The 24,569-nt window shown below is 38.1% G+C and overlaps 1 protein-coding gene and 1 pseudogene across 1 annotated transcript; both read right to left on the bottom strand.

Annotated features, from left to right (window-relative positions):
* Positions 1–687: 687 nt before the first annotated feature.
* On the bottom strand, positions 688–1,817 carry LOC117704050 (olfactory receptor 1J21-like). Its single transcript, XM_034496015.2, has one exon. It carries the CDS (start codon positions 1,815–1,817, stop codon positions 888–890), a length of 930 nt encoding a protein of 309 aa, XP_034351906.1. The 3' UTR covers positions 688–887.
* Positions 1,818–20,490: 18,673 nt separating this feature from the next.
* LOC117702879 (olfactory receptor 1J21-like) lies at positions 20,491–24,175 on the bottom strand (annotated as a pseudogene).
* Between the last annotated feature and the right edge of the window lie 394 nt (positions 24,176–24,569).

Below are 24,569 nucleotides of genomic sequence, written 5' to 3'. Positions count from 1 at the left end.
AGTGAGGTAACCCAATCACAAAAGAACACATATAATATTTACTCACTGATAAGCGGATACTAGCCCAAAAGCTTGAAATAGCCAAGATCCAACTAACAGACCACATGAAGCTCATGAAGAAGGAAGAACAAGTGTGGATGCCTAGGTACTACTTGGAAGGAGTGACAGAATGCTCAAGGGAGGAAATATGGAGACAAAGTATGAGACAGAAACTCAAAGAGGGGCTGTCTGAAGACCATTCTACCTTGGTATCTGTCCCATGTGCAGTCACCAAAGATAGTCGCTGATATGGATGTAAGAAAGTGCATGCTGACAGGAGCCTGATGTAGCTGTCTCCTCAGAGGTCTACCAGAGTTGGACATATCCAGAGGCAGATGCTCAAAGCTAACTATTGATTGGATCCAGGGTTCCCAATGGACAAGTTAGAGGACTGAAGGAGCTGAAAGGGTTGGTGGCCCCAAGAGAAGAGCAACAGTGCCAACCAACCAGAGCTCCCCATGGTCTAAACAACCAGCCTGGGAACACATAGGGAGGAACCCATGACTCCATCTGTATACCTAGGGGAGGATGGCCTTGTTGGGCATGGGAGCAAGAGGAGATCCTTGGTATCATGAAGGCTGAAAACCAAGCGGGGAGGAATTCGAGGGTGGGGAGGTGGGAGTGGGGGTACACCCTCATGGAGGCAGGAGGAGGGGGGATGGGATAGGGGATTCCTTGGTAGTGGGGAGAATGGGGTAAGGGGATAAAATCTGAAATGTAAATATAATATCCAAAAAAAGTTGGAAAATGTGGGAAAAATGTGCTAAAAAAGGCCATTCAGAGAAAAAACTGTACATGTCCCAAATCAAAGAGGAGCCCTAGACAGCTAATGGGAAGCAGAAGATACATCATTTTGTTCTGCTGAGGATATATCTTAGTGCTCCTTTCATGTCTCGATTTCTCAGACTATAGATAAAGGGATTGAGCATGGGTGTGACCAAACCATACATCACAGACAAAATGGCATTCTTGTCATTAGTGTTGTTGTATGAGGGGACTAGGTATAGCCCAATGATGGCTCCATAGTACAATGAAACTACACAGAGGTGAGAGCCACATGTGGACAAGGCTTTGCAGATTCCCTTGATGGAAGGAGCCTTCAGGATGGTTACTCCTATGTGTCCATAAGAGAGTAGAATGCATATGAATGGCAGGGTAATGACCACTGTACCTAAAAGAAGGATGGCCATCTCATTGACAGTGGTGTCTGAGCTGGACAGCTTCAACAAGGCAGAGAGGTCACAAAAGTAGTGTGGGATAGTATTGTTTCTAAAGTGAGATAAGCAAGCCAAGAGAAGTGTATGAATAAGAGCATTAGCCAAAGATAAAGTCCAGGACATAACTACTAGAAGATCACAGAGGCTCTGACTCATGATGACTGTATAATGCAGAGGGTGGCAGATAGCCACATACCTGTCATAGGCCATGGATGTCAGAAGAAAGCTGTCAGTGCTCCCCAAAAAAGTGAAAAAGTATACCTGGGAAACACACCCAGCATAGGAGATAAAATTATTATGTGTCAGCATATTTGTTAGCATCTTTGGAGCTGTGGCAGATGAGAAAGAGATGTCTGTGAAGGCCAAGTGGCTGAGAAAGAAGTACATGGGGGTGTGGAGGTGAGAGTCCAGCCTGATGAGCAGAATGATGAGCAGATTCCCCAGCACTGTGGTCAGGTACATGGTCAGGAACAGGGCAAAGTACATGCCCTGGTCTCCTGCTGGAAAAGGGAGTCCCAGGAGGATGAACTCAGACACAGTGCTCTCATTATCACTCCTCATGTTCTTCCTCTCTGCAGTGAGTGAAAGAAGAAATGGGAAAGGAAGAGAAGTGATATTATCTATTAAACTGTGGGAATATTTTATGAATCACCAATACTGAAAATAACATTAATTTGGCTGTTATAATCCTAAAATGAAATTTTTTTATAGTAATAAGCTAGTGATGCTTTAGAAAGAGTCATAATTTGTCAACCTTGAAAACAACAAAATGTGTTTTATAGGGGAAACAATGAAATTCAGAATAACTATCAAATCAGAACCAGTTCCATCTCAAGGCACCTGGATTTTACCAAGACAATTTTAGACTAAAGAATTAGTGTGTAAATTGATAACAGCAAATAGAAAAATCAATGTGATTTCCATTTCTTTTAACCTTTCTCGAAAGCATTTATATAAAGTTCCCTTTCCATGAATTAAATCTAGATAGTATAACCCAGGGAGCTTCTTTGGATCTGTGAAATGTCAGGATGTGGGGAATTACTGAAAACAGGATGTACAGATGATCTAAGCATTGAGTGCATGAGTCTGTGCCAACAGTATAAGGACCAAAAAGAGCTTATATGCAACTTTGAGACCTTCCCATAAAATAGTTTCTCAATCATTGTACTCATTCTTCTGTCACTGTTCCTAGGCTGCATAAAATGACCCTGATTCCATATGAACATCTTCAGCTTAAACATACACATCTCATTCAAGTCCACAGAGCACCTGGAAATACTTGACTTTCCAGGCACTTCTTAGATCATCCCAGGAAATTCCTTGTGTCATTCTAGCAAAACCAAATGTCACCTGATTTATTTTTACCTGAGCTTTTAAGCCAAAGATGGTTACTTTTTATGGATTTCCTACACATTTTCTGAGTTGCAAAACTGGCATTCTCTCTCTTTTCTGTAATCATTCCCTATGTGAGTGAACAATCTCTAAACAATACAAAAAAGAACATGATAAAACTAAAGTTGATAACATAGCTGCTGTAAGGGCTCTGGTTATATTCTATTTGAAGTCTTTTGTAGTGGCCAGTTTGTCTCTGTGATTGATGGTGATCTCACTATTTACCTCGTAACTGTTTCCAAACCTTAAATACAGTTAATCTATGAAGTCTTCCAACTTAGTCAAGACCATCTTTTAAATGCCTATGTATCAACAATCTCACTTTGTGGGGAAAAAAGATTGATTTCTGAACTTTTGCCTGAAATTCATTATAATTCATTTCTTACTATTTCTTGTTTTAGTAGTAATTTATCACAATGAAAATGCCAATTATCTATCTGTCCACAGGTAGATGGTTTCTAATACTTTGGTATTTTGAGCAATATTACAATAAGTAAAATTATTCTTATGCTATTTTATGTAGTATATATGATACATTCAGAAATTACTTTAAGGATATAGGTATTCATGATTTAAAAAAATGTCAGGTCACAAGAGGCCAAGCTGTTGAAGAAGCTGATATATGTTCTGTAAATAGTCTTTTTAATGGAGGAATCTACACAGGAAGATTGTAAAATTGGATCTCTATATAAGTGTTTGTAAGGATGGTGATAAAGGTTTTGAAAAACAAGGAAAACCCAAGGTAATGACCTGTCACATAAATATAAAGGTTGAAGAATATATGAGGAGCAGGCATATATGACTAATTTGTTATGATGAAAAAGTTTCCATCTGCCCAAGTACAATAACACACAAGAAAAATAAAGTAGCATGACCCAGTCCACACTGCTCCATGCTGCCCCATGTTTGGGAACCAGGTGACCTGGCTTGTGCAGGTCAGTCAACAGGGTCTAGCAAGAGAGAAAGTGGGGATGGAGGTGCAAGAGACTCGAAAAATGAAGACAAGACAGAGAGTCTGATCAAGTCCCGTTTATTGAAAGGAAATCATGGGTATATATAAGCACAAGCAGGGGAATGCAGCTGAAGACACTTTACCACTTGTGCCTTGCAGCTGAGGGCACTAAACAACAAAACAAGATATGTGAGAAAAACAAGATGTTTATCAGACTGTGCTCAGCAGTTGAAAAACAAATCTCTTGTCAGGGTATATGGCCCAAGATGTCTGCAAAGATGATAGCCGCTTTGTGCTAGGACTTTGGCTCCCAACAGTAGCAAAAAACAGTAAATGCTTTGCTGGCTGCTTGGTAGAAAGCAGATTGGAGAAACCAAGGATAGTAACTGGCATATGAACACCAGGGGCTATTATGGCAAAAATCACAGAGATTTGGGGAGATGTTAGAAGAAAACACAAAAAAATTGTATGCTGATGTTAAGTGTGAGCAAAAAAACATGGTTTTCCTGCTTTTTTTCAAAAATGGGTATGTTTAAGAAAAATATTCCATGGAGAGGTTTTTTGTCATGGAGGGAGTGCCCTTTAACTCAAAGATTGGGCAGGTTCTCAGTGCAAGGTATATTGCTCTATAGAGAACTGTTTGCCATTTGATGACATGATCCTTGCAATTTGAAATGCTTGCTGATAAGAGAGACTTACAATTAGAAAGGCAGACAGAGATAGACACAGAGAGAGATAGAGACAGACAGAGAGACACAGAGGGAGACAAAAACATATCCAGTAATACAGATGTATGTACATTCTATGCTTGATTTGACAGGCTAACTTATATGATGAACACAGATACCTTTAACTAAGAAGCATGGGAAAGCTCTTCCATTTCTCCTTAGGAGGAACACAAGAAAGGGAAAGAGCTGCATCATATGAAGCAGTCATATATTCCTTACAACAATCAGAAAAGGAATCATTTCTAAATCAGATATGATAGATACATGGACTTGTTCATTGTCCACCTCTCCTGGGAAACCCATATGAGCCCTAATTTTGAAAGTCATGTAGAGAACCTAGGGTACAATCCTTGTCCCCAGATCCAAATTAGAAGGATACAGAATGAAACTGTTGTTGTCATTGACAGCCTTAGGGAAAAAGACCTCCTGGGGATATCTACCAAACTTCACATAACTAATTAACATAAAACTGGGCACAAACCCTCATATCATGGCTAAGCGAGACAACCCTGAGAGAGGAACAGGGCCCGAAGCACAGGTAAAAGAATCAGAGACACTCCTTACTACTGAGTTAGGAGTCCCAAAATACACCAAGCTACACAACAATAAGGTATATGCAGAAGACCTAGATTAGACTCATACAAGATCTTTGTCAGTTCAGTCTGTGTGAGCCCCTATGAGCCTTGCTTAGTAGATTCTGTGGGTCGTGTTCTCAAAGTGTACATAATCCCTCTAGATTCTACAATCATTTTTAAGAGTGCCCCAGCAATTTGACATTCCTCTGTTTACTATTATCTGTTTAGATTTGAATGAAATTTTTGGTTTTTTTTTTACTGGATATTTTATTTATTTACAATACAGATGTCATCCCCTTTACCCATTTCTCCTCCCAGAACCCCCTATCCTATACCACCTCTTCCTTTATGCTTTTATACCATTTTGATTACATGCATGTATTAAGGTCAGTTTTAGGTTGGGGGTCTAGCAATACAATAGATGCAAATAGTCAAGGAACTAGCAAGACAATAAACACAAATAGTCAAAGAAAATGCAAGGCATTAAACCCAATTACATGAACACTCTCGTGATCATTGTTTCTGAAAGGCTTATCAGGATGACTAAAGTATCTGAGCTTACTTCTCTGTCCTTGCCTGAAGTCAATTTCATGTCTGAAGCCTACTTCCTTGGTCTAGCCTAAAATTTAGATTCCTGTCTGAAATTACTTTTTTGTTCTATCTTAATGTCAGATTCCTGATTGAAGCCTACTTCCTTGTCCTTGGCCAATGTCATATTCCTGCCAAGCAGCCCATTTCCTTGAACTTGGCCCATTTCAGCTTCTTGCCAGCAGCCCCAAAGGCTCTCCATCTCGCCCCCTTTCTTACTTCATTAAAAAGACTGAGCCTGTCTTAGGTCGTTTTGACAAGAATGCCTTCCATACCCATCATGGAATATGCATTATTAAAAGCAATGCACTTATGTCTTAGGATGGTAAGGCTCTGTGCAGAATCTTACATGTACTTGGCTTGCCAGCCTGTTAATTTAATAACTCTGTCTGGGGGTACATTTTCAGGTTCCAGTCATGTACTTTGGCTGCCAACATGTTGATGTTGTTAAAGATAAGCTTTAACACAATGGGCAGGAATAAAAGAATTCCCAAAACAAGAAGGGCTAGCCTGATCAGGCTATATATGCCATTCCAGAGGTTTGACCAAAATGGAAATACTGACCTCAGGCCATGAATAATTCTATTGGCATTACATGCAGCATCAAAGCTCAACAGAACAGCATTCTTTAAATTCATCATCTCACTATGTAAAGTTAACACACACAGGGAGGTGTCAGGATCATGCCAAATATCCTACAAGTGTCTTTAAACTTTTTTCTAAATATAATGACAATCATTGTGAATTTCAAAAGTAACACTACCCCAATGATATTTGTCATGACACTTGAGATGGCTCCTAACTCTTGAACCCTGGACCTCCTTCAGATAATTTGAATGGGTTATAGAGCATCATCTGTTGTTCCAGATACATATATAAATCCTTTTTGTATACTCAATAGATTAGAAACATTTTTTGCTAGATGGTTAACAAAAATAGTTCTTAACTCCTTGTGTTAGTGCTATTGCAGAAGCAGTGGTGCTTCAATTAATTAAATTAAAGCTGTTATACCAACAACAATCAAGCCTGATACCCTCTTGCTTCTGCTTAAATCCTAACTCACTTCTTCCAGCACTTTCAAGCTTTTTTTTAGTAAATCAAGGTTTTCTAATATGCAGGGCAGTAAAATGAAAGCTGGTTGATAGATCCCTATAACAGACATGCCAGGTTTCAACACACTAACACAACTAGAAATTATACAGTCAATGTAACTTACAATAAATATTGTAGAAGAGACAAAACCAATTTTAGCTTGACAATTAAAAGAACCTTGTTGTATGTTGGAGCATCATTTGGGTATATGCCCAGGAGTGGTATAGCTGGGTCCTCAGGTAATACTATGTCCAGTTTTTTGAGGAACTGCCAGACTGATTTCCAGAGTGGTTGTACCAGCTTGCAATCCCACCAACAATGGAGGAGTATTCGTCTTTCTCCACATCCTCACCAGCATCTACTATCACCTGAGTTTTTGATCTCAGCCATTCTGACTGGTATTAGGTGGAATCTAAGGGTTGTTTTGATTTGCATTTCCCTAATGACTAAGGATGTTGAACACTTCTTAGGTGCTTCTCAGGCCATTCAAGTTTTCTCAGTTGAGAATTCTTTGTTTAGCTCTGTACCTCATTTTTAATAGGGTTATTTGATTGTCTAGAGCCTAATGTCTTCAGACATTAGCCCTCTATCAGATGTGGGATAGGTAAAGAACTTTTTCAAATCTGTTGGTTGTCACTTTGTCTTATTGATGGTGTCCTTTGCCTTACAGAAGCTTTGCAGTTTTATGAGGACACATTTGTCAATTCTTGATCTTATAGCATAAGCCATTTTTGTTCTGTTCAGGAAATTTATCCCTGTGCCCATGTGTACAAGGCTTTTCCCCATTTTATCTTCTACTAGTTTTAGTGTATCTGGTTTTATGTGGAGGTCCTTTATCCATGTGGACTTGAGCTTTGTACAAGGAGATCAGTATAGATCAATTTGCATTCTTCTACATGCTGACCTCCAGTTGAACCAGCACCATTTGTTGAAAATGCTGTCTTTTTTCCACTGGGTGGTTTTAGCTCCTTTCTCAAAGATCAAGTGACCATAAGTATGGGTGTTCATTTCTGGGTCTTCTATTCTATTCCATTGATCTTTCTGCCTGTCGCTGTTCCAATACCATGCATTTTATCACTATTGCATTATAGTACAGCTTGAAGTCAGGGATGGTGTTTCCCCCAAAAGTTCTTTTATTGTTGAGAATAGTTTTCTATATCCTGGATTTTTGTTATTCCAAATGAATTTGAGGATCCCTCTTTCTATCTCTGTGAAGAATTGAGTGGGAATTTTCATGGGGATTGCATTAAATCTGTACATTGTTCTCAGCAAGATAGCCATTTTTACTACATTAATCCTTTCAATGCATGAACATGGGAGATCAATCCATCTTCTTAAATCTGCTTTGATTTCTTTCCTCAGTAACTTGAAGTTCTTGTCATACAGATCTTTTACTTACTTGGTTAGATTCACACCAAGGTATTTTATGTTATTTGTGACTATTGCGTAGGGTGTTATTTCCTTAATTTCTTTCTCAGACTGTTTATTCTTCAATTAGAGAAAGGCTATTGGTTTCTTTGAGTTGATTTTATATCCAGCCAGTTTGCTACAGTTGTTTATCAGGTTTAGAAGTTCTCTAGTGGAATTTTTGGGGTCATTTAAGTATACTATCATATCATCTGAAAATAGTGAATTTTCGACTTCTTTCTTTTCAATTTGTATCCCTTTGACTTGTTTTGTTGTCTAATTGCTCTGGCTAGGACTTCCAGTACTATATTGAATAGGTAGGAAGAGAGTAGGCAGCCTTGTCTAGTCCCTGATTTTAGTGGGAGTTTTTCAAGTTTCTCTCCATTTAGTTTGATGTTGGCCACTGGTTTGCTGTATATTGCTTTTACAATGTTTAGGTATGAGCTTTGAATTCCTGATCTTTTCAAGACTTTTATCATGAAAGAGTATTGAATTTTGTCAAATGCTTTCTCAGCATCTAGTGATATGATCATGTGGGTTTTTTTCTTTGAGTTTGTTTATATAGTGGATTACATTGATGGCTTTCCTTATATTGAACCATCCCTGCATTCCTGAAATAAAGCCTACTTGATCATGATGGATAATTGTTTTCTTGGATTTGGTTTACAAAAATTTTATTGAGTATTTTAGCATCAATATTCATAAGGGAGATTAATCTGAAGTACTCTTTCTATCTTGGGTCTTTGTTTGGTTAGGTATGAACGTAATTGTGGCTTCATAGAATGAATTGGGTAGTGTTCCTTCTGTTTCTATTTTGTGGAACAGTGTATAGGGAATTGGTATTAGGTCTTTGAAAATCTGATAGAATATTCATAAGCAGATGCTGACAGCTAACCATTGAACTGATCAAAAAGTTCCAAATGGAGGAGTGAGAGACTGAAGGAGCTGAAAGGGGTTTCAGCCCTATGAGGAGAGCAACAATACCAACCAACCAGAGCTCCTAGGGTCTAAACCACCAGTCTGGGAGCACATAGGGAGGGACCCATGGCTTGAGCTCTATATATATGGGAGGATATCCTTGTCTGACATAGGTGGGAAAGGAGATCCTTGTTCCCAGGAAGACTGGACGCCAAGTGTGGGCGAATTCAAGGGTGGGGAGGTGGAAGTCGGGGGTAGGTGGGGGCACATCCTCATAAAAGCAGAAGGGGGATGGAATAGAGAGTTCTTGGGTGGGGGTAATGGGATAATGGGATAACATCTGAAATGTAAGTAAAATATCCGATAAAAATTTTTAAAAAAAGAAGAAAAAGAAGGTCTGATAGAACTCTTCACTAAAACTGTCTAGTCCCAGACCTTTTTTTGGTGAGGAGACTTTTAATGACTGCTTCTATTTCTTTAGGTGTTATAGAACTCTTTAGATGATTTCCTTGTTTCCATTAAACTCTAAAGGTCTTTAATTTCTTTCTTTATTTCTTCCTTTCTTTATTTTCTTCCTTGACCAAGTCATCATTGAGTAGAATGTTGTTCAGTTTCCACCACATGAATGTGGGCTTTCCATTGTTTTTGTTAATATTGAAGACCAGCCTTAGTCCATGGTGATCTGATAGGATGCATGGGATTATTTCAATATTCTTGTATCTGTTGAGGCCTGTTTTGTGACCAATTATATGGTCAATTTTGGAGAAGGTACCATGAGGTGCTGAGAAAAAAGGTATATTCTTTTTTTTAGGATGAAAAATATTCTATAGATATCAGTTAAATCCATTTGGTTCATAACTTCTGTTAGTTTCACTGTGTGTCTGTTTAATTTCTGTTTCCATGATCTGTCCATTGCTGAGAGTGGGGTATTGAAGTCTCCCACCATTATTGTGTGAGGTGCAATGTGTGCTTTGAGCTTTAGTAAGGTGTCTTTTATGAAAGTGGGTGTTCTTGCATTGGTGCATAGATGTTCAGAATTGAGAGTTCATTTTGGTTGACTTTTCCTTTGATGAGTATGAAATGTCCGTCCCTCCTTATCCTTTTTGATAGCTTTAAGTTGAAAGTTGATTGTATTTGATATTAGAATGGCTACTCCACCTTGTTTCTTAGGACCATTTGCTTGAAAAATTGTTTTCCAGCCTTTTACTCTAAGGTAGTGTCTATCTTTGTCACTCAGTGGGTTTCCTGTATGCAGCAAAGTGCTGGGTCCTGTTCATGTATCCAGTCAGTTAGTCTATGTCTTTTTATTGGGGAATTGAGTCTATTAATGTTAAGAGATATTAAAGAGAGGAGACTGTTGCTTCCTGTTATTTTTGTTATTAGCAGTGGCATTGTTTGTGTGGCTATCTTCTTTTTGATTTGTTGGAAGAGGATTACTTTCTTGCTCTTTCTAGGGTATAATTTCCCTCCTTGTATTGGCATTTTCACTCTGTTATCCTTTGTAATGCTGGGTTTGTGGAAAGATACTGGGTAAATTTGGTTTTGTCATGGAATATCTTGGTTTCCCCATCTGTGGTAATTGAGAGTTTTGCTGGGTATAGTAGCCTGGGCTGGCATTTGTGTTCTCTTAGGGTCTCTATGACATCAGTTCATGATCTTCTGGCTTTTATAGTATCTGTTGAGAAGTTCTGTGTGATTCTAATAGGTCTGCCTTTATATATTTCTTGGCCTTTTCCCCTTACTGCTTTTAATATTCTTTCTTTTTTGTGCATTTGGTGTTTTGATTATTATGTGACGGGAGGTATTTCTTTTCTGGTCTAGTCTATTTGATATTCTATAGGCTTCTTGTATGTTTATGGGCATCTTGTTCTTTAGTGTTGCGAGCGCCTCTCGAGTCCCTTTTCGCCCGCGAATAAGGACACGTGAGGCAATATTCGGGTAGTTACTACAAACGAGGCTTTACTCTGTATCAGCAAACATGGAAGACGCGGAAGGGCTGAAGACAGGAAGAGGCCCAGCTTAAATACACCCTAGAGTGACGTATTCACTTCTGATTGGCTGTTCATTCATCATCCAATATTACACCTCGGGATTGGCCAGTGACTTTGGTGGGCTTTCTGCCTTTGCAGCTGCGCAGTTACTTGTTTACTAGTGGGAGGACACGATGTCCGCGCCATCTTGGAATGGCAGATTATACCACCACTAACAGTGGCTTCCTACACTTTAGGCAAGTTTTCTTCTATAATTTTGTTGAAGATATTTATTGGCCCTTTAAGTTGGGAATCTTCACTCTCTTCTATACCTATCATCCTTAGGTTTGGTCTTCTCATTGTGTCCTGAATTTCCTGGATGTTTTTGGTTAAGAACTTTTTGCATTTTGTGTTCTTGTTGACAGTTGTGTTAATATTTTTATGGTATCTTCTGCACTTGAGATTCTGTTAGGAGCCGCGTGAATGTGACAACATTCGCCATTACAAGATGGTGCGGGCATCCTGTGCTCCCACAAGTAAACAACTAACTACGCAGGTGCAAAAGGCAAAAAGCACGCCAAAGTCACTGCCCATCCCGGGGCGTATTATGGGTAATGAGTAAAGATCCAATCAGAAGTGAACACACCACTCTAGGGTACATATAGCAGTGCCTTTTCCGGGCTTGGGGTCTTTCTGCTTCTGCTGATACAAGAATAAAGCCTCGCTGTGGTAACCACCCGAACACTGCCTCACGTGTCTCTTTCGCGGGCGAAGGGGACACGGAGGGGCGTGGAACAAGATTCTCTCTTCTATTTCTTGTATTCTGTGGGTGATACTTGTGTCTATGACTCCTGATCTCTTTCCTAGGTTTTCTATCTCCAGGGCAGTTTCCCTTTGTGATTTCTTTATTGTTTCTACTTATATTTTTATGTCCTGGATGGTTTTGTTCAATTCCTTCACATGTTTGGTTGTGATTTCTTATAATTTTTAAGGGATTTTTGTGTTTCCTCTTTAGAGGCTTCTACCTGTTTACCTATGTTCTCCTCAAATTCTTTGAAAGTGTTATTTATGTCCTTCTTAAAGTCCTCTATCATTATCATTAAAAGTGATTTTAAATCTTAATCTTGCTTTCCTGGTGATATGGGAAATTTAGGACTTTTAATGTGAAAGAACTAGGTTCTAATGATGCCAGGTACCCTGGGTTGCTGATGCTTATGTTCTTGCACTTGCCTTTCAACATCTGAATCTCCTTAGTGCTACCTGCTCTGTCTCTGACTTGAGCCTGTCTTTCCCATTATCTTGGTTGTGTCAGAACTGTTTGGGATGGGTGTTGCTGCTGGGGTTAGAACTGAGGCCCACGATCTGCTCAGTGCTCAGGTGGAGAACAGAAGGAACCAGTGCCCCCGTCCAGGAGTGAATTCCTGGGTCTCAGTGGGTCCCAGTTACTCCCTGTTTGGGGCGGGTGTTGCTCTCTTCTTACCTAAGATGCTGCCAGGGGTTAGAACTCCTGGGATCCCTGCCTCCTCTGGGTTTTGTGAGATTGGGTATAGAGCTACAACCCAGGATTTACTCAGTTGAATTATTTAGTTTTTTAATGTCTACGTTTTGAGTTCTTAATATAGTTTGAATATTAGCCCTCTGTTGGATATGTAGTTGGTGAAATATTTTCTCATTCTGTAGACTCATATTCTGTCTTTTAAACAGTATCCTTTGCCTTATAGAAACTTTTCAGTTTCATGAGGTCCCTTTTATTAATTTTTGATCTTAGTGTCTGAGTTGTTAGGTTTCTGGCAGAAAGTTATTTCCTGTGACAATGCATTTATGTTTATTTCTCACTTTCTCTTTTTTCAGTTTCAGAGTATCTGGTTTTTATGTTGAGGTGTTTGATCCACTTGGACTTGAGTTTTGTATATCGTGATAAATATGAGTCTACTTGCATTCTCCTACATGCCGGTATCCAGTCAAGCAAGCACATTTTGTTCAAGATCCTTTTTCCATTCTGTATTTCTGGTTTCTTAATCAAAATCAGGTGTCTATAGGTTTGTGGATTTATGTCTAGATCTTCATTTCTCTTCCAGTGATCAATTTCTTTGTTTTCAATACCATCTGGTTTTTATTACTATATATCTTTAGGGTTACTTGAAATCAGTAATAGCGGTAAGTCTGCATGTTCTTTTATGGCAGAGGATGGTTTACATTCTTGAGATTTTTGGTTGACATAAAGTTAAATAATGACCTTTCTTTTTTAATTAAAAATTTGTATTATAGATACATAATGAGTTACATTGAAAACATATATTGCCTATTTTGTTGATGACATTACCATCATCAGAAACTAGTTACACAAAACTTAGTTCCCATTATGACCTAATTATTAATTTAGTTTCAAAGTGTAAAGTATATGCATAAACACACACACACACACACACACACACACACACACATATATATATATATATATATATATATATATATATATATATATATATATAGAGAGAGAGAGAGAGAGAGAGTAGTCATAGCTTTTATTGGATGTTTTATCTATTTACATTTCATATATCATCCCCATTCCTGGTTCGTTGAAGTCCTTATTCTACAGATCATTCACTTGCTTGGTTAGAGTCACACCAAAGCATTTTATATTATTTTTGACTGTTGTGAAGGGTGTCATTTCCCTAATTTCTTTCTCAGACTGTTTATCCTTTGAGTAGGGGAAAGCTACCAATTTGTTTGAGTTAATTTTATATTCACCCACTTTACTGAAGTTGTTTATCAGGTTTAGGGGTTCTCTGGTGGAAATTTTAGGGTCACTTAAGTATACTATCATATCATCTGCAAAGAGTGAAATTTTGACTTCTTTCTTTCCTATTTGTATCCCTTTGACTTCCCTTTGTTGTCTAATTGCTCTAGCTAGGACTTCCAGTACTATATTGAATAGGTAAGGTGAGAGTGGGCAGCCTTGTCTAGTCCCTGATCTTAGTGGGATTGCTTCAAGTTTCTCTCCATTTAATTTGATGTTGGCTAGTGGCTTGCTGTATATTGCTTTCACAATGTTTAGGTATGAGCCTTGAATTCCTTATCTTTCCAAGACTTTAACATGAAGAAATCTTGAATTTTGTCAAATGATCTTTCAGCATCTAATAAAATGACCATGTGGGGGGTTTTGTGTTTGTTTATGTAATAGATTACATTAATGGATTTTCATACACTGAACCATTCCTATATCCCTGGGATAAAGCCTACTGGATTATAGAGAATGATCATTTTGATGTGTTTTTGGATTCAGATTGTGAGACTTTTTACTCAGTATTTTTGCATCAATATTCTTAAGACAAAGTTGCCTGAAGTTCACTTTCTTTGTTGGGTCGTTGTGTGGTTTTGGTATGAGCATAACTATGGCTTCATGAACAAATTGTTTAGTGTTCCTTCTGTTTCTATTTTGTGGAATAGTTTGAAGAGTGTTGACATTAGGTCTTCTTTGAAGGTCTGATAAAATGATGCATTAAAACCATCTGGTTCCAGGCTTTTTTGGTAGGGAGAATTTTAATGACTGCCTCTATTTCTTTTGGGGTTATGGGACTGTTTAGATGGTTTCTCTGATCCTGATTTAACTTTGGTACCTGGTGCCTGTCTAGAAAATTGTTCATATCATCCAGATTTTCCAGTTTTGTTGAGTATAGGCTTTTGTAGTAGGATCTGATAATTTTTTTTAATTACCTCAGGTTCTGTTGATATATCTGCCTTTTCAGTTCTTATTTTGTTCATTTGGATACTGACTGTGTGCTCTCTTGTTGGTATGGCTAAGGGTTTATCTATCCTATTGATTTTCTCAATGAACCAGCTCCTGGTTTTGCTGATAGTATAGTTCTTTTTGTTTCTACTTGGCTGATTTCAGCCCTGCATTTGATTATTTCCTGCTGTCTATTCCTCTTGGGTGTATTTGTTTCTTTTTATTCTAGAGTTTTCAAATGTGCTATCTCCAGTTTCTTTTTAGAAGCATTCAGACCTATGAGATTTCTTCTTAGTACTACTTTCATTGTGTCCCATAAATTTGGGTATGTTGTGCCTTCAACTTCATTAAATTCTAAAAAGTCTTTAATTTCTTTATTTCTTCCTTGACCAAGTTGTTATTGAGTAGAACAAGGTACAAGTTTCCAGGTGTATGTGGGCTTTCTGGTGTTTTTTTCAGATCCTACTACAAAAGCCTATACTCAGAATATGTGGTACAAAATTGGAAAATCTGGATGAAATGGACAATTTTCTAGACAGATACCAGATACCAAAGTTAAATCATGGCCAGGTAAACCATCTAAACAGTCCCATATCCCCGAAAGAAATAGAAACAGTCATTAAAAGTCTCCCTACCAAAAAACCTGGTACTAGATGGTTATAGTGTAGATTTCTATCAGATCTTCAAAGAAGACCTAATACCAATTCTCTTTAAACTATTACACAAAATAGAAACAGAAAAAACATTACCTAATTCATTTTATGAAGCCACAATTATGCTCATACCTAAACCACACAAAGAAAGAGAACTTTAAATCAAGGACAAATGCTTCAATATGTTCTTAGCAGTCTTATTTATAATAGCCAAAAGCTAAATAGAACCCAGATATGCCTCAACAGAGGAATTGATACAGAACATGTGGTACATTTACACAATGGAGTATTACTCAGCTATTAAAAATGATGACTTCATAAAATTCTTAGGCAAATGAATGGAACTAGAAAGTGTCATTCTTAGTGAGGTAACCCATTCACAAAAGAACACACATGGAATGCACTCACTGATAAGTGGATATTAGACCAAAAACTTGGAATACCTGAGATACAGTTCACAAACCATATGACACATAGGAGGAAGGAAGACCAGGGTGTGGATACTTCAGTCTTGCATTGAAGGGGGAAACATGATGTTTTGGGGAGGTGGAGGGAGGAGGGTACCTGGGAGGAAGAGAGGAGGGGGAAGAAATAAGGGGCCAATATCAGGTACTAAAGGGGACAGGAGAGATGTACAGAGGGTCAGAAAATGTAGCAGTGAGAGATGAGGAACTAGGGATAGCCACTGTTGGGTTCCAGATGCCAAGGAAGCAAGAGTCTCCCAGGACCCACCCAGGATAACTTTAGGAGATAAAACTTGTAGAGACCACCTCCAGTAGATAGTCATGGCCCTTGGTTGATGGACCGGGCCACCCACCCATCTCAAAGTTTTTAACCCAAAAATGTTCCTGTCGAAAGGAAAGACTAGGACAAAAAAAATAGAACAAATACTGAATGAAGGGCCATATGGGGACTGCCCTACCTGAGATTCATCCTGTCTGCAGACACCAAACCCTTACACTGTTGCTGTTGCTAAGAAGCATTTGCTGACAGGAACCTAGTGTAGTGGTTCCTTGGGAGGATCTGCCAGCAACTGACCAATGCAGATGTGGATGCTTAGAGGCAACAATCAAACTGAGCTTGAAGATGCTGGTAGGAAAGCTGACAGAAAGCCTAGAGGACTAGTGGGTTGATACAACATCATAGGAAGAACAATTTTGGCTGGCCATATCACCCAGTGCTCCCAGGGACTAGACCACCAACCAAGGAGTATACAGTGAAGAATCCATGGTTTCAGACACATATGTAGCAGAAGATGGCCTTGTCTGACATCAATTTGAGGGGAGGCCCTTGATCCTGTAGAGGTTTGATGCCCCAGCATAGGGGAAGCAGTGAGGCAGGAGGAGGTGGTGGTAGGGAGCACCCTCATAGAGGCAAAGGGGAGAAAAGAGTATGCATGTGGGATGGGGGCGTTGTAGAGGCATGACCAGGAAGTGGGATATCATTTGAGGTGTAAACAGATGAAATGATTTTTTTAAATAATAAAAATAAGTAACTTTTTAAAAAAAGAGTGGGATATTGCTATGATAGACATTGCCATAGTGCTTTTAGTGAAATTTAGAAGACTGTGGAACTTTGGACAAAAACAAGTAGATACTATAAGCTAATATTAAGGGGACATTCTAGTAGGACCTTAGAACACAGAAGCCTCAATTGCTGTGAAGATAGTAGACATCTGGAGCAAGAGATTTCAGAGAGGAACAATATTGACAAATAGGCTAGAAAACATTCATGGCATGTTTTGGCAAAACTGTGGCTGCATTCTACAACTGTCTTAGAGCCTGCCTAGGGCTAAATTTAAAAGTCACGGAATGATTTCTTTTTCAGAGGAGATTACAAGATAGCCTAAAATTGACTGTGCTGTGTAGGAACTCATAATTACTCTTATGCAGATTTATAATGAAAAAATGCAGGAGGCAGACAGATAAACAATTGGTACAGTTGGGAAAGGAAAGGACACTGGAAAACATAATGTTATGGCTAAAGCTTGTGCTAGGAGGGATGCTGAAAATGTTAAGGAAATTGTTATCATTAAAAGAAGTCCTGATTTGCACTGGAATAAAGGGAAGTGTGCCCTCAGAGTGAGAGCCCACCCAGATACTCTTTCACCTGTGAGGTAAAAGGCAGAAGGGATTTCCTGCCCAACAACAAATAGAAACCTCCACAAATATGGCTCAGGAGGGACATAATCTGTACCAAACTGACAGGCAAACTTGTCAATGTCATCTATATGGCAAGGATGCAGGAATAGAGTCATGGAACACCATTCTGTAGTTTTATTGAGACACTGAGGGCAGGAAGAATATTACAGGTGAGTTCCTGTAAAGAGTCCCTGAGAGGCCATTGTGTGAAGCTAAGCCTTGTTTGTGTTGGAAGCCCTTAAGTTGTTAAAAATGTCAATACCTTAGTATATCTGCCAATGATAGCTACAATCAGGGAATATACAGCCAAAAACAGAGTTGTACAATGCAGACAGAAAAGCTGGATGAAGATAACCATCTAATCCCCTTGATAGCCAATAGAGCTACAGTATCTTGAGTTCTCTACTGGGTTTCAGTCTTGTTTTGATCCAGTTTTTCCCACTATGCCCTCATTACTCCCTTTTGAAATGGTAATGTATATTCCATGTGGTAGTATTTTGGAAATATTTTATTTGCTTTTTGATTTTTCAGAGAGAAACAATGAAGAGATTGCCTTGTGTATCAGAAGACACTTTAGATTTTTAAACTATGTCGAGTGATAAACATAAATGGGGACTTTTAAAAGTTGAACTAAATACATTTTGCATTATTATATGCCAGAAGACTACTATGAACAAAAGACTACTATGGCCAGAAGACTACTATGGGGTCCAAGGAGTAGAGCACAGTGGTTTGAATGTTGACTGTTTCCCACCATAGTCTCAAGCATTTAAATACTTGGTAATACACAAATAACTAATATATTCCACAAGTAGTTTTTCATGCATGGTACTGTAAATTCCAAAAGCCCACGTCAGAAGAGCTCATGGGCCTTAAAGGGGAATATTCTATTGTTATTTTTCTAAATAGTTGTATTGTCAAACTGCTTTCAAATACTTATATTTATACACATAGATTTGTGCTGCTCTCACCCTTAAACAAAGAATCTTTCTTCAGTGTAGTGGTTAATGCAGACGTTTCTAACAGGCCAAAGTCCTGAAAATAACTCTGAGAGTTCACATGGCCATTGCACATGTGAATGCACATAAGCTATGTTTGCCTTAGCTGCATAAGATTCATACAAGATCAATCAAGTTAGGATTCCAGAATAGATAGAGGAGGTGTTCCAGAGGTCCCAGCCCTGTCATAGTAGGTATAAGCAGGTGATAGCTAATGAGGAATGGTCAAGTTTCTTTGCAAGTCTTGTCACTATTAAGTTCCCTGGGATACAGTGGATGGTCCCACACACTTGAACATATGGGCAGTAAGTACTACTGGGACTCTGTAAGGGAGACAGACATGTTACCTTTCTCACTGGAGGAGCTAGAGGTAGGTACTGGAAGACTTGTATGATCAAAATACATTACAAACATGTATGAAATGTTCAAAGAATAAATTCAAAGTATTATTTAATAAAAGAGAATAGCCAAAAGTTATTTGTTAATAAAGAAATAAATCATGTCACATGTAGGGCATGAATAGAGTTCAATATTATTGTGTTAGGTGACCCAGACTCCCAAAGACAAGCCTCACAATTTTTCTCTCATATGGAATTTTGAAAAACAGAAGACATAAAACCAAAAAGAGGACTTTTAGCAATGTGATGAGTAAATGGAAGAGAATGTAAGAGAGGAGATCAGCGTCCTCAAACTAAATTATATTACAAAAGTAACTTAAAACACATCACTTTGAGACAGTCATGGTGGTGGATGTTTTTAATACTAGCACTCAAGAGACAGAGGCAGGCAGATCCTTATGAACTAAAGACTAGCCTAGTCTATATGAATTACATAATCTACATGATCTGTATAAATTAGAGACCCAATCTTGTCTAAGTGGCTGTGGTGTTCACAGCTTTCTATGTCTGTGTCCAAGACTATGTGATGAGACCCTGTCACAAAAACAAATGAACAAAAAATCATGACTTCATATAATTAATAACACTGATAAAAATAAAACAGTCAAGACACTATCTTAAAGGGTAGAGAAGATATAACTGACAAGGGACCAATGGAACTTTAGCACTGTTAACATTGCTTTGTATCATTTATGCCTAGTGATTTTTAAATGAATATTTTAATAATATTAATTCAAATTCCATATATATGAATATATATGTATAACGCAAAATATATGCATATATATTTTAATGGTGAATACTATGTGTATATTAGTTTTCTTATAAGTTATCTCAATTTTTATAAGTATAAATTAAAATGTCAGTGTCAAAAGAAGTGACTCAGTTTTCTTTTTTTGTAGCACAGACACAACTTTATTTAAATACTTTAATTATTGACTGTCAGGAATTATGACACATGTGTGCCTCAACCTGTGAACACTAATAGGAATGATACAGCTTCCTGTTAGTGGCATAAAACAAACACAGTAATTAAGAAATACAAGAAAAATGAAACTACGATAAACTCACAAAACTACATATCTATTTCCATGCAATGAACTTGCAAAGTAAATGAATGGATCAAATAACAGACATCATCCAGCAAAGGCATTTGAATGAACCCATTAATTACAAGGCTGATACATTATGACCTTTTTTTCTTTTTTATTGGATTATTATTTACACTTCAGATGCCATCCCCTTGCCCCATCCCCCTGCCCCAGAAAACCCCTATCCCATGCCTCCCTTTCCTTTTTGCATTTATACTCTTTTTTTTTAAAGTTGATCAAAGGCTTTATAAGTTTGGTAATGCTCAATCACAGGTGTAACCCACTACCCAACCTAGATATATCAACTATTTTTGACTGGTGGAGACAGATGAACATCTGCCTCCCTGTCTCCCCCCCCCCCCTTTCTCTCTCTCATCACCTAGCTTCTCCTCTCCTTCTTCTCCTCCTCTCCTGACTCCTTCTCTTCCTCTCAGTATTCCTCCCACCTTAGCTCCTCCTACATATCACCCTTCCTGTTAAAATAAAACTTCTCTCTCAAAATACAATTAGAGCATAATTATGCCAATTTGTATCAGTGAGGTACAAGATAGTCCTAATACCCAGTCCATCATTTTGTTGACTAAGCAGAACTTCTCTCATCTATCCTAACTAAAACACTTAGTTCTGAACCTGGCTTTTTTCTTGGCTTTAGAATGAATGTCAGCTGAAAACCTCCCACTCAAATCTTTTCTCTCAAGGTAAATAGACAGGATTGGCTATGAGGCTATAAGTTTTCAACCCCATCAGAAATCCAGAATGACTGAGTTAACTATAATTGTGGGAAGCACAAAACATAGCTTCTAAACCTTAGCCAATTTATAGAGACCTCTGAACACCTGGACACTCCCTCTACTACAAAACGGAGCATCTGTTCTTCTGCCTTCTGGCCCAGGATCATCTGACAGACCTTAGTGCTGCAGAATTATTAAGGGCCGATTATGCTGTCTAGGCAGATATAATCAGTCGACTATTCTGCAAGTGTGTCCTTTTCTGGACAGTAATTTGTCTGTAAAAATGGAAATAGGCAATTCTTGTCTAGTGGCTGTCTCACCACAACTGGTAACTTTTGGAGTGAGTAACTCCAAAAATGCTCAATTTCTTCTTAGAATTCAATACAGGAAGCTGAGTAACTCAGTTTTCAGAAGTTCCCAACTGGTACACCAGTCTAAGGATTCAATTTTACACACAATGGTCTGAGAAGCACATCCACTAAAATTGCTTGAGTATCAGCAAAAGAGTAACTGAGTTCTCTCTACTTGAATCTCTCTCTTTATAATAATCCCTAAATATGAAAATATCTGTCAGATTAATTGACTACTATTGGTAAAGCTAAGTATCCTTATCTGAGCAGAGGAGGTTTTCCAAGATCAAAGGCACAGGTTCATCATTTCAGATGGAAATAGAGGACAATGTGTTTGTGGAATTAAGTGTGGAGCTCATTTTATTTTACAACACAGTATAGTTGGATTAAATTTTGTAGTTTAACATTTTCAGATTTTCATACAAGTGTTGAATTTACATCATTTCCACACCTTCCCTCTTCCTTCTTTCTACTCCTCCCATCTCACCTTTCCTATTCAAATGCATAACCTCATATTTTATATATATATATATATATATATATATATATATATATATATAATCAACATATATATGATAGATGGATAGATGCATACATAGATAGATAAATAGATGAATAGATAGATAGATAGATAGTAGATATAAGTATAGTTATAGAGAGATATATTGTTTGATGATTTTATGTGTATGTGTCTCTGGCTGGCTGTTTGGCTGGCTGTTTGGCTGGCTGTTTGGCTGGCTAACTGGTTGTTTGGTATTTCTCATATGTGCATGTGTTTAGGGCTGATCATTTGGAATTGGATACGCTATTGGGGGATGCTCTTGTAGAAGACTGATAATTCTTCTTCCAAAAGCCATTAACTACCTATAGCTCTTAGTTACCCTAAGTTAAGCTACAGAACTGTTTAGGCTCTGGCCAGATTGCCTACATTTCTGAATGCTCTTCATGCCCATTCTCCAGCCCACAGCCTTGGGTACCCAACTCCTATAGAGAACAGACTGATTACACAAAATTACAGCACCATATAAAAGGCCATTCTAAACTCTATCTTCTCACTTCTATATTTCACATAAACTTGACCATTCTAAACAAACAGGTTTCCAAAGCCGTGTTCACCACATTGAACCTGTGCCCATTTAGTCAACCTAATATCAATAGGCCATTGAGTTTGGAAGAAAAAAGGAGGTGATGGCATAGTTAATATCAATAATATCAATCTGAGAATGTATTGCAAAAAATCAACAATGAAGAACAAATTGCAAAATGATGAGCAAACAATGTGGGAAGAAGGAAAGGTTGGCATGTATGTGAAATTTGAATGAAGGAAGAAACTGTGGGGTTGACTGCATAATAGGCAGACAAGGGATGATAATGATGCAATGAATAGTATAAAAGTAGTACATGAATGAACTCTGAGTGTTTATACCACAAAATAGGAAAAAAAACCTTTAGGAGATAGTCCCATTCACATGACATAACACATATGTACATAGGAACCACCTTTATCATAGAGATTGTAACTTCATTTGTCAATTTAAATGAAAAGTGGACTACAAAAAATAGGTTAGAAAATTTCCATAGACAGATGGAGCACTCAGGATGGTGACTACAATGTGTACATAAGAGGCCAGAAGGCATATTAATAGCAGGCTGATGAACCCCACCCTGCAGTGAACATAACCAGTTCATTGGTGGTGTCTCTGAGGTACAGTATCTGATTATGCTTATTACCAGCAGAAAATTCAAAACACTGTCAAATTAAACATTAAAAAATAAGATCAAGCTAAGCATAGTGTTTCATGTCATTAATTCCAGTACTCAGGAGGCAGAGGTAGGCAGATCACTATAGGTTCAAGGCAACCCTAACCTATATAGCAAATTCTAGAACATCTAGAGTAACATAAAGAGACACTGACTCTCAAAAACTTTTAAAAACATAAAAACAAACCTATACAAAGAATTTTTCTTGTACTGAAAAAGAAATATTTTGCTCCAAAAGCTATGAGCTATCCAACTGAAAACACAAGTCGGAGGTTAAATTTTAAACTGTGGTAAGTACCATGTGCAAAGGGAAATATAGAGACAATGTTTTTGTATCTATGTTGGAAAAACTCTTTCCCAAGATTATCAAGACTGAGAAAGAGGTAAGAGTAACATCCAAGATATTAACAAGAAGGTTAGATTAAAATATTATAGAAAAAAATGCCAGAGAAAAATATTAAATGTGTCAATCAAGGAAGATTCCTAGCCAGCTAATGAAAAGAAAAATGTACTGCATTTTGTTCTACTGAGGATATTTCTCAGTGCTCCTTTCATATCTCGGTTCCTCAGACTATAGATAAAGGGATTCAGCATGGGTGTGACCAGGCTATACATCACAGCTACAATGGCATTCTTGTCATTAGTGTTATTATAAGAGGGGACTAGGTAAAGGCCAATAATAGCTCCATAGTACAAAGAAACTACACAAAGGTGAGAGCCACATGTGGACAAGGCTTTGCAAATCCCCTTGATGGAGGGAGTTTTCAAGATGGTGACTCCAATACGGCCATAAGAGACCAGAATGCATATAAAAGGCAGGGTAATGACTATTGTACCTACGGGAAGGATGACCAGCTCATTGATGGTGGTGTCTGAGCTAGACAGCTTCAGCAAGGCAGAGAGGTCACAGAAGTAGTGAGGGATAATATTATCTCTAAAGTGAGATAGACGAGCCAAGAGAAGGGAATGTACAAGGCCACAAGCATTAGACAAGACCCAGGATACAACTACCAGTAGGACACAGAGGTTCTGATTCATGATCCTAGTGTAGTGCAGAGGGTGGCAGATGGCCACATACCTGTCATAGGCCATGGAGGTCAAAAGAAAGCTGTCAATGCTCCCAAAAAATAGAAAAAAAATACACCTGTGAAATGCACCCAGCATATGAAATGGACTGACTGTGTGTCAGCATATTCATGATCATCTTTGGAGCTGTGACTGATGAGAAAGAGATGTCAGTGAAAGCCAAGTGGCTGAGGAAGAAGTACATGGGGGTGTGGAGGTGAGAGTCCAGCCTGATGAGCAGGATGATGAGCAGGTTCCCCAGCACCGTGGTCAAGTACATGGCCAGGAACAGGACAGAGTATACAGCTTGGTCCTCTGCCTGAATGGGGAGTCCCAGGAGGATGAACTCAGACATAGTGCTATCATTATCCATCCTCATGCTCGCTTTTTCTTCTTCTTCTGGAGATGAAAACCATGGAAATACAAAAGAATGAAAAGCTGTTGTAATTAGATTATCACAAAATACTATTTTCAACTAATCACTACGCATTCCTTGTAATATCTCACATTTTCTGTCACTACAATAGGGTAGTGATTGTCTAGAATTTTTTTTTAAAAAAATCATTTTCTGCCTAGAAAAACAATATATCTTCTGCAGAAATTACTGGATCACTTTAGGATTCAGGAGTTCATGATGAATAAATATGACTCAAAAGCCAGAGAATGTGATTGTCTGCTCATGATTTTAAATGACTTACTTCACAAACAGCTAACATAACAAAAAATGCATTTTGTTTTTAATTTCAACTTTTTGGAGAATTCCACATATGAGT

This window comes from Arvicanthis niloticus, chromosome 2 (genome assembly GCF_011762505.2).
Source record: "Arvicanthis niloticus isolate mArvNil1 chromosome 2, mArvNil1.pat.X, whole genome shotgun sequence".
Lineage (NCBI taxonomy): Eukaryota > Metazoa > Chordata > Mammalia > Rodentia > Muridae > Arvicanthis > Arvicanthis niloticus.
The sequence above is the reverse complement of the archived record's forward strand: the minus strand, read 5'-3'. Positions and strand labels throughout refer to the sequence as shown.